General features: G+C 50.7%; 2 protein-coding genes across 2 annotated transcripts; both read left to right on the top strand.

Annotated features, from left to right (window-relative positions):
• The first annotated feature begins 7,012 nt into the window (after window positions 1-7,012).
• Window positions 7,013-8,458, top strand: LOC119322317 (7-deoxyloganetin glucosyltransferase-like). Its single transcript, XM_037595810.1, has one exon. It carries the CDS (start codon window positions 7,013-7,015, stop codon window positions 8,456-8,458), a length of 1,446 nt encoding a protein of 481 aa, XP_037451707.1.
• Window positions 8,459-8,998: 540 nt separating this feature from the next.
• Window positions 8,999-9,895, top strand: LOC119320561 (proline-rich protein 36-like). The gene has a single exon (XM_037594614.1). The coding sequence runs from the start codon at window positions 8,999-9,001 to the stop codon at window positions 9,893-9,895; it is 897 nt and encodes a 298-aa protein (XP_037450511.1).
• Window positions 9,896-9,922: the final 27 nt, after the last annotated feature.

Raw genomic sequence — 9,922 nt, 5'->3', positions numbered from 1 at the left:
ATTTTAAAGAACACGGAGACGGTGTGCACCCCCCCCCCTCGGCCTTAGTCTTCAAGAACTTAAGGGCACCGGCAACAACTGCATGGGGAATGAGGCGCCGTAACAATGGCAAGAAACAGACGAACCAAGGTGGAGGAGGAGAAAGCTCGGATCTGGAAAAGGATAGAACTGCAAGGGAGGGGGAGGACATGGACATGGAGGAATCTGACCAGAACCGAAAGCGATCTTCTGATGAGGCCGCGGCTGCTGCCATGACAGTGGCTTCCAAGGGAAGCCTGGAACTAGTACCATATGCAAACCAGAAAGGAGGAGCGGGTGTGGTCCCAATGAGCCCGCCACCAAAGCAAGATCCCAAGCGATCCAGAATGATGCAGCAGTCAGAGAAGGGGGCAAACACTGGGGGGAGGAAGAACCAGGCGACACCCAAAAACCAAGATGCAACAACGGCGACCTCCTCGTCGGAGGACCGCCAAGCACAATGAATCTGTTAAGCTGGAACTGTCGGGGTTTAGGCAACGCCCCGACAGTTCAAGAATTGCGCGAACTCGCGTTAAAGTTTGCCCCTAGAGTACTTTGTATTTTGGAAACTCAAATTATCAAAGAGAGAGTTGAAAGTTTAGCAAGTACTCTAGGATATGATAGTTCTTTTGCTGTTGGATCCACCGGTCGGAGCGGTGGCTTAGTTTTGTACTGGAACAATGAAATAAAAGTTGAAATTTTGGGTTACTCGCAGTATCACATTGATGTCAAGGTGTCAGATCTGGGGAGGGGGCGTGGAGGCTCTCGTGTTTCTATGGAGAAGCCCAGACACACCTAAGACACAGAACTTGGGACACAATGAAGAACATGGCGTCGCTACAAAATATGACGTGGGCCTGTTTAGGCGACTTCAACGAAGTCCTTCGATATGATGAGCATGATGGTGTTGGTCAGAGAAGCCAAACACAAATACAAGGGTTCAGAGATGCGGTCGATGTTTGCAGCCTGATTGATCTTGGTTTCCAAGGCCGGAAGTGGACGTTTGAAACAAAAGTTACAGGAGGTACGTACACGAGGGTGCGGCTTGACAGAGCGCTCGGATCTGCCGAGTGGTGCGCACAATTCCCACTAGCAGTGGTAGAACTTCTTACTGCTGCAACCTCGGATCACTCTCCTATTTTGTTGAAGCTTGACCCACCTGATAGAGGACAGGTGAAAGAGAGACTGTTCCGGTATGAATGTATGTGGGACACGCATCCAGATTTCATTTCCACCGTCCAGAGTGCATGGGAGGCCAACGGCCATAATATGATGGCGGCTGAGGTCCGAGTGAACCTAGAAGCGATGTCTAACAACTTAGGTGAGTGGAGCAAATCGAACTTTGGAAATGTCAAGGCTGAGATCAGAAAACTAAAGAAGGACCTACAACGGCTAAGGAGTGATCCTCTCCGTGATGGCCCGAGCCATGTTGACATCAAAGTTAACGATCGCCTTATTGAGCTATATCTGCGTGAGGAAGTGATGTGGCGTCAGCGGTCAAGAGTGGAATGGCTCTCTGCAGGTGACCGGAATACACATTTCTTCCATCTTCGGGCTTCGATGAGACGGCGGAAAAACTTGATTAAAGCTCTCCAGAAACATAATGGGCAATTAACAGAGGATCTTACGGAGATGTAACAACTTGCGCAAGAGTTTTATAAAAATCTTTACACCTCTGAAGGAGTTGAAGGAGTAGATGATGTTCTCCAACATGTACCCTCGAAGGTAACAGCCGCTATGAATGAATCACTCATGGCACCATATAAGGAGGAAGAAGTAAAGAAGGCGCTGTTCCAAATGTTCCCGTCAAAGGCGCCCGGCCCTGATGGGTTTCCGGCACACTTTTTCCAGCGTCACTGGGATATATGCGGAGCCTCGGTCACGAAGGCGGTTGGAGCATAGTAAGGGGCGAGGAGAGCCCGGCTTGTGTCAATGACACAATGCTGGTTTTAATTCCAAAGGTATCGAATCCCACTTTGTTATCTCAATTCCGACCAATTAGCCTATGCAATATCTTTTATAAAATAGCTTCAAAGGTACTAGCCAACCGTTTGAAGTCAATACTCCCAGACATTATATCAGAGGAGCAGCCTGCATTTGTTCCTGGGAGGCTTATCTCTGACAACATAATTTCAGCTTATTAGTGTTTGCATTTCATGAAGAGAAACCGGTCAAGAAACAACAACCACTGTGCGCTCAAGCTCGATATGATGAAGGCGTACGATAGGGTGGAATGGAACTATTTGGAAGCAATCATGAGGAAGTTGGGGTTTGCTGCACCATGGGTATCCATTGTCATGAACATGGTCAGGACCGTCTTTTTCTCTATCTTGTTTAATGGAAGTAAATTGGAGGAGTTCAAGCCAACACGAGGAATCTGTCAGGGAGATCCTATCTCTCCATACCTTTTCTTGCTAGCAGCAGAGGGCCTTTCGTGCCTCTTGAAATCTCAAAGTGAATCATCCCAGGCCAGCGGCATTAAGGTGGCGCCATCGGCACCGTCGGTGAACCATCTTTTATTCGCGGATGATAGCCTGCTATTTTTTAAGGCGAGTGTAGATGGAGCAGAGGAGGTGTCACACCTTTTGGATACATATTGCAGGGCCTCGGGCCAACGCATTAACAGGGATAAGTCTTCTGTATTCTTCAGTAAGGGATGCCCTCAGATTGTGAGAGATGCAGTTAAGGGGCGTCTACATGTTCCAAACGAGTCTCTAAGTGACAGATATCTGGGCATGCCCACAGATGTGGGACACTCGAAGAGAGGCACGTTTAAATACTTGAGCGACCGCGTTTGGGACAAGGTGAAAGGCTGGATGGGGAAGTGTTTATCAGCTGGTGGAAAGGAGGTACTCATCAAGTCAGTGGCCCAGGCTATCCCTGTTTACTCAATGTCATGCTTTAAGCTGCCAAGAGGACTGTGTGATCACATTAATTCTATCATTAGAAAATTTTGGTGGGGCTGCAAGCAAGGACAAAGGAAGCCAGCCTGGGTTTCATGGGAGGTTATGACAAGGCTAAAGTTCCTGGGAGGCCTAGGATTTAGAGACCTGGAACTTTTCACAGACAGGCCTGGAGGGTGCTGCAAGACCCCTCGACTTTGAGTGCCAGAATCCTCAAAGCATCATACTATCCCACAACAGATTTGCTTAGTGCTGAACTTGGTTCAAGGCCATCGCAGATTTGGCGTGCGATTTTGGAGGGTCAGGATATTTTGAAACATGGTATTATTCGAAGAATAGGTAACGGGCAGTCGACCAACATTTTGACACACAATTGGCTACCAAAGGAGGGTTCGCTCCGACCTATCACTTGTCTGATCCCGGATCCACCTCAACTTGTTTCGGACCTGCTTACTCCAGCAACGGCATCCTGGAACGTTGACCTAGTCCGTTCTCTATTTCTTCCAACCAATGCGGAGGCGGTTCTGAAAATTCCTGTGTGCACAAGCAATGTTGATGATTTTTGGTCATGGTACCCAGATTCTAAAGGAAGGTTCACCGTCAGTTCAGCGTACAAATTCATTATCAAGACAAAGATAACGCGAGAGAATTGGCTTGAGGGCAGAGGCGGGTCATCTAGCTCGGACCGAGAAGAGAAGGATTGGTGCAAACTTTGGTCGATGACCGTCCCATCAAAGATAAGGGTGTTCATGTGGCGTCTTGCACGTCACTCGTTACCTACAACAGATGTCCTCAACAAGAGAAACATGTCAACATGAGATGTGTGTCCACTGTGCGGCTCTCCTGACTCATGGCGCCATGCGCTTGTTGCCTGCACATCAGCGAGGTGCACGTGGGCTCTATCTGATCCGGAACTTGTCGTTAGAATGGCGGAGAACACTGAACCGCGAGCGAAGAATTGGATCTTCCAGCTCCATGAGGTTCTTGAGCATAAGCTTTTCACAAAGATGGTCGTCACATTATGGGCGGTATGGTACGCAAGGAGGCAGGCTATACACGAAGGAATATTTCAATCACCGATGCAGACCCATTCTTTTGTGGAGTCCTATCTTCGCGAGCTGGAACAAGTCAGGGAAAAAACAACCCCTCGGGTTTCTGCCTCACCTAGGAGGGAAGCTGAACGAAGATGGATAGCCTCACCACCCGGGTTGGTGAAGTTCAACGTCGACGGAGCGGTGGCAAGGCGCAACCGTGGTGGGGCTGTTGGCTCAGTTTGCCGAGACCACACGGGTCTATACCTAGGATCATCGGCGGTGGTTTATAATGGAGTTTTTGATCCAATGATCTTGGAAACTTATGCGTGCAGGGAGGCTCTGGCACTTGCTAGTGATCTGCAAGTGTCACATATGATAATAGCATCGGATTGCCAAGGTGTGGTCAATGACATTAATCAAGGAACAGGAGGACCGCATTCTGCGATCATTCAGGAGATTTTGGGGCGAAGAAATATGTTTACTTCTGTTTCTTTTGTTCATGAGCATAGAAATTTTAATTTCGAGGCTCACAATCTTGCCAAATTAGCTTGTAATCTTCCGTCTGGTAGACATTTATGGTTGGTCAACCCTTATGACCAACGTATTGTACCCATGAACATCACCGATAAATAATAAAGTGGCGAGATTCCTCAAAAAAAAAGTAACGCAGCCACAACCCTCGTCTCGTCCACTGCAGGTGCAGCCGCCTAGTCCCGACGCCATCTGACGCCCTCGCCTCACCGCCGTCGTTCCTCATGGCCTCGCCGGTCGCCGGACGGAGCCCGGACCGCCTCGCCTTCCCGCTCGACGCTCGCCTGGCCCTCGGCTCCACCGCTCCCCCGCGCCCCTTCCCTGCCCGGCTGCTCCCTTGACCCGGGCCGCCTGGCCCTGCCGCCCGCTCGCCCCTGCCTCCGCCCTCCGGTGGAGTCTGGCCCTCCGCCCTTCCTGTAAAGCCTATGGCCATCGGTGCCGCTCAGTAGCCAGTCTCCGGCCGTCCGGCGGCAGCACCGCAGCAAGTGTGCAAATCAATTTAAGGTACTGAAAACTCCTAATTTTTTATTTAGGTTTGCCTTTTTGCACTATGCTATCATGAATTGATGAACACAGACATAATTTTGCACATCATTTCGGCCTCAATTAGTTTTGTTGATAGAAACTAATTTGTATTGCAGGTTGAAGAATGAAGAGGACCGGAGAAATTGCTTCTCTTTTCCAGAGAGAAGCTATGAAGATAGTAAAGAAGAATAAGGCTGGCAAATAAGATGGGTGGTAGTCTTTTGGATGATTTCCTAGTCACATACATTGAGAGGGATGCTTGTGCCCTTGTGAATAAAGATGATATAAGTGATACTTGCATGGCAATGCAAAAGCGTAGGCTAGAAGCATAGTCTTTTTGAGCTTCTTAAGGTATGTATTATGGTCCATATAGTATGTACTATCTATGCTTCTTTATGCAAAACATAGACTTAATTGAGAATTTTAGTGTGTTTGTAATACCATATTGATCTATTTCTATGTGATGTCGGTAACTACTTAGAACATCCACATGCCATATTTCTTGTAAAAAAAATTGGAGGGGTCGGACCACCCTGATGTCAAATGCTAGCTCCGCCACTACTTGACACAACTTTTTGCCCGTTGTATTGTCTATGCGTAGCAAAGAATATACACTGATGTATTGTACATAATTATCACTAGATCGGAGCAATCATCCGCTGGCATGGAACATTTTCTCGGTGTGACTAAGTTACATGTGTTTTTCTCCTTTATACAACTTGTTTCATGCATCCGTGGATGCTTGCTTCGAGTACATTATTTTCTCTACCTCATACAACTTGCTTTCTTGTTTCAATGAACGCACATGCTTCGATTATGATCACGACGCTCTCGGTCCGCAGCGGCAGAGCGGCTGCTGGCTTGTTCAATATATAGACGACGTAAGGAAGCACACGGATAGTAGAGTGAAGCAAGTATTATTGTGAATACATATTGTATGATATGAATCATGTTAATTTATGTCGATGTGGAAGCAAAATTTTGGCGACCAGAATGGAGCAAATATTTAGGTTGTACGAAACAAAATATTAGGATGAAGCAAAATATTAGGATGTGGAAGCACTATGATTTTGATGACGAGAAAGAAGCAAATAACTCCATCGTTGGAAACATGTTATACGACTGATGAAGCATATTAGTTTTCAATCTATGTGGAAGCAAAAAAGAATAGTCAACGGAAGCATAGTTTTGGACCTTTTGGTACATTGCAGATGAATAAATACTATATTTTTGGGTGTAAAAGTATCTTTTAATTGCATTGCAATTTTTGGTACATTGGATGCAACGTTTGCCAAATAAGCAAACAAACAGCATGGGTCCGGATTCTTATTTCGCTAGATTGATTATTTTCCATGCAAATTCAGAATTGGTTTCCTAAGATATGTTTTCCTTCCTAAAATCATGGATGAGTAACCTCGGGACTCAAAGCATCTTAGGAAGCAAAGAAAATTTTAGGAAACAACAGTCCCGTTTAAACTGCGAAGCATTTTATTTGGAAGCAACGATCTTGATTTGGAAGCATTGATCCTCACGGTTGGGAACAAATAAAATAAAAGCTTAATTTGAAGCAACGATCTTGATTAGAAATCAAAATTTGCTTCCATTGCAATTTTCTTTCCGGAAGCAACAATCTTGATTAGGAAGCATTGGTCCTTACGATTGGAAACAAATAAAATAGCTTAATTAATCATCCCTTGATTTCGGAAGTTGTTAGGAGATAATAGGAAACAAATTAATCGCAGTTAATGCCAAATCCTGCATGCAAACTAACTCACGTAGGAATTCAGCTAGCAGATCGGACGATGCTTTCAATGGGATGGCCACAAACTAGTATAGGTAGCAAATATCAGTAGTCTGATGCCTAGCGCTTCCAGTCTACAAATATGTTTGCCCATCGCCATTGCTGCCGTATTGTCGACAGAGCCATGCCAAGCAATGCATAGCATCCTCAGCAGCAACAACACAATAGACCACAAAAACCCATTGCCGTCTCCGCTGGAAATGGGTTCATCTTCAGCATTGGGCGAGAAACCACACGTCGTGTGCCTGCCGGCGGCCGCGCAAGGGCACATCAACCCAATGCTCGACGTGGCCAAGATGCTCCACGCCCGCGGCTTCCACATCACCTTCGTCAACACTGAGTACGACCACGCCCGCCTCGTTCATGCGCAGGGTGCGGCCGCGATGGCCGATGTCCCGGGGTTCCACTTCGCCACCATTCCGGACGGCATGTCATCGTCCGACAACAACGTCACGCAAGATGTCCCGGCAATCTGCAAGGCCATCACGGAGGTCTGCCTTGGGCCCTTCCGCCGCCTCCTCGCGGAGCTCAACGACCCGGCAACGGGCCACCCGCCCGTGACCTGCATCGTCTCGGACGTCGTGATGGACTTCTCCATGGAAGCAGCCAGGGAGCTTGGCCTCCCCTATGTCCAGCTGTGGGCAACCAGCGCCTTCAGCTTTGTCGCCCTCCGGCACTGCCGCCTCCTCTTCGACCGTGGCCTCGCACCAATCAAGGACTTCAAGCAGCTGACGAATGAGTACCTTGACACGCCAGTGGAAGACTTGCCGGGCCTGCGGAACATGAGGTTCAGGGACTTCCCGACCTTCATACGCAGTCCGGCCCCGGACGACTACATGTTGCATTTCACTCTCGGGATCGTAGAGCGCGCGGTCGGTGCATCGGCACTGATCATCATCACCTTCGATGACCTCGAGGGAGAGGCAGTGGCAGCCATGGAGGCGCTCGGCCTGCCCAAGGTCTACACCATTGGCCCGCTCCCGCTGCTGGCACCGAGCTCAAACATCAGCATGAGCTTGTGGAAGCAGGAGGAGGAGTGCCTGCCGTGGCTCGACGACAAGGAGCCTGGCTCCGTTGTGTACGTGAACTTCGGCAGCACCATCATAATGACCAACGAGCAGCTGGTAGAGTTCGCCTGGGGCCTAGCCTTGAGTGGCAAGCATTTCCTCTGGATAATCCGTCCCGACCTCATCAGGGGCGACACCGCGGTGCTCCCCCCAGAGTTCTCGGTCGAAACCGCCGAGTGTGGTCTCATTGCCTCCTGGTGCCCACAGCAGCAGGTATTGAATCACCCGGCAGTGGGCGTGTTCCTGACACATTGCGGCTGGAACTCGACACTGGATAGCATGTGCGGCGGCGTGCCCGTCATCAGCTGGCCATTCTTCGCGGATCACCAGACCATCTGCCGGTACCAATGCACTAAATGGGGCGTTGGCATGGAGATCGACAACAATGTTCGGCGTGACGCTGTCGCAGGACTTATCACGAAGGTCATGGAGGGGCAGAATGGCAAGGTGATGAAGAAGAAGGCGCGGGAGTGGAGGGAGAAAGCGGTCAAGGCGACCAAGCCCGGCGGCTCATCTCACCGCAACTTCGAAGAGTTGATCCATGAGGTGCTAGCTCCTACTCCTTGCCACTCTGCGTAAAGGAATAATAGTGTACCTGCTCCAAGGTGTTCTTTTCTCAATCCCGGTTTTCAGAGGAGGCCGGAAAATCCCTTCTTTTGGAGGAGGCCAGAAGAAGAGGTTTTAAGAATATCTCGGTAATCTAAGTAATTACCGCCCAATAAAATCAAATAAATTTTGAATTCAAAAACTTTGGTGCCAAAAATAAATGTAATTGGCCCATAGTTTTGCAATTAGTAGTTCTTGTCCTGGTGGCCCGCCCACTTCGTTACTTCCCACAAGTTGATTCTAACCTTGTACCGGGCGCATGGACCAAAACGGCCACTACCACCGCGCCAAGGCCTGTGAAGTAGCAACGATTGCGTACACACACCTTATTTAAACCTATTCAGAGCTCTAATCAGCCACCGCGAGGGCTGGGGCGACCGCATCAGACGTAGCCTCTCTCGCCAGCCAAGGGATGCATCACGCGACAACCGCCGCGACGAGGGGCGCGATGGCCGCCGTGATGGTGGAGGCCGTCGTCGCTCTGCCGAGCCAGCCGTCGAGGATCCGCCCTCCATGGTGCTTCTGGGCTCCAGCTCTGGCAGTGGAGACGCTGCCCACGGCCTGGAGTTGCTCCCGGTGCAGGCCCCTCCTCTGCCTGCTCCTGGGCGTGGCCGCAGTCCGACACGCCAGCTATCGCCACGCTTGGCGCGGCGTCGTTCCCAGGAGGCCCGCACGCCGCCTGCCTCCCCTCCGCTGTCGCCAACAACGATGCTGCCAACACCGCCTCGGTCCAAAAGAAGTGATGATCGCCCATCCCCGCTCTCGCAGGCGCGGCCAAGCCATGTGCTGCTCCGCCTCTGTGCACCGGACTCCCTTCAGGCGCCGCTGCTCTCGCCCGCCAAGCCGCCTGGCTTCGAGGCCTCCCCGACGCCTCCACTTGCTTCCAGCGGCCCTTTGCGGCGCACGCCCTCGCCGGTGCGGCTGCGAAGGACGGCTGCGGGGGGTGGTGCCGTGGGCTTGCAGTGCCTAGCGCCCCTCTTTGAAGACCGTCAAGAGGCGATCCTGCCGACCCCTGCTCCAGGCCTGCCGAAGGCGCCGACGGCTCGTCGGAAGACCATGGCTGGAATCAACATAGCCAAGACCGGCGGTGGGTTCTCCATCTGCAAGCCTAAGGCTGGTGCTCGCCCTAAGTCAGCCCCGGCAGCCAGGGCTGCCGAGCTCCTCGTGTGCCGCAGCTTGGGCATTGTCAAAGACGGGGAAGACGTCACTGCCGCTGCGTTGGATGCTTTCGCGGACCGCTTCAAGGACCAACTGTCGCCGGACGTGATCGTGGCCATGCGTGGGCTGTTCAAGCTTGATGACAGCAGCGCAGTGGATGTCGAGGAGGCCCTCATAGCTCATGGTGGGGGAGGTGCTCTTGACCTGGTGCAGAACGGCGACGACGCAGTGGCGCAGCTGGAGGCAAGCTGAGCTTTCGCTGCTTCTGCTCAAATTGGG

The sequence above is a fragment of the Triticum dicoccoides genome, chromosome 6B, assembly GCF_002162155.2.
Source record: "Triticum dicoccoides isolate Atlit2015 ecotype Zavitan chromosome 6B, WEW_v2.0, whole genome shotgun sequence".
Classification (NCBI taxonomy): Eukaryota; Viridiplantae; Streptophyta; class Magnoliopsida; order Poales; family Poaceae; genus Triticum; species Triticum dicoccoides.
Note: the sequence above shows the minus strand (reverse complement) of the source record. Positions and strands in the feature narration are given on the sequence as shown.

Coding starts and splice junctions, on each gene's coding strand:
- LOC119322317 (XM_037595810.1), top strand. CDS start 7,013: ATGGGTTCATCTTCAGCATTGGGCGAGAAACCACACGTCGTGTGCCTG.
- LOC119320561 (XM_037594614.1), top strand. CDS start 8,999: ATGGTGCTTCTGGGCTCCAGCTCTGGCAGTGGAGACGCTGCCCACGGC.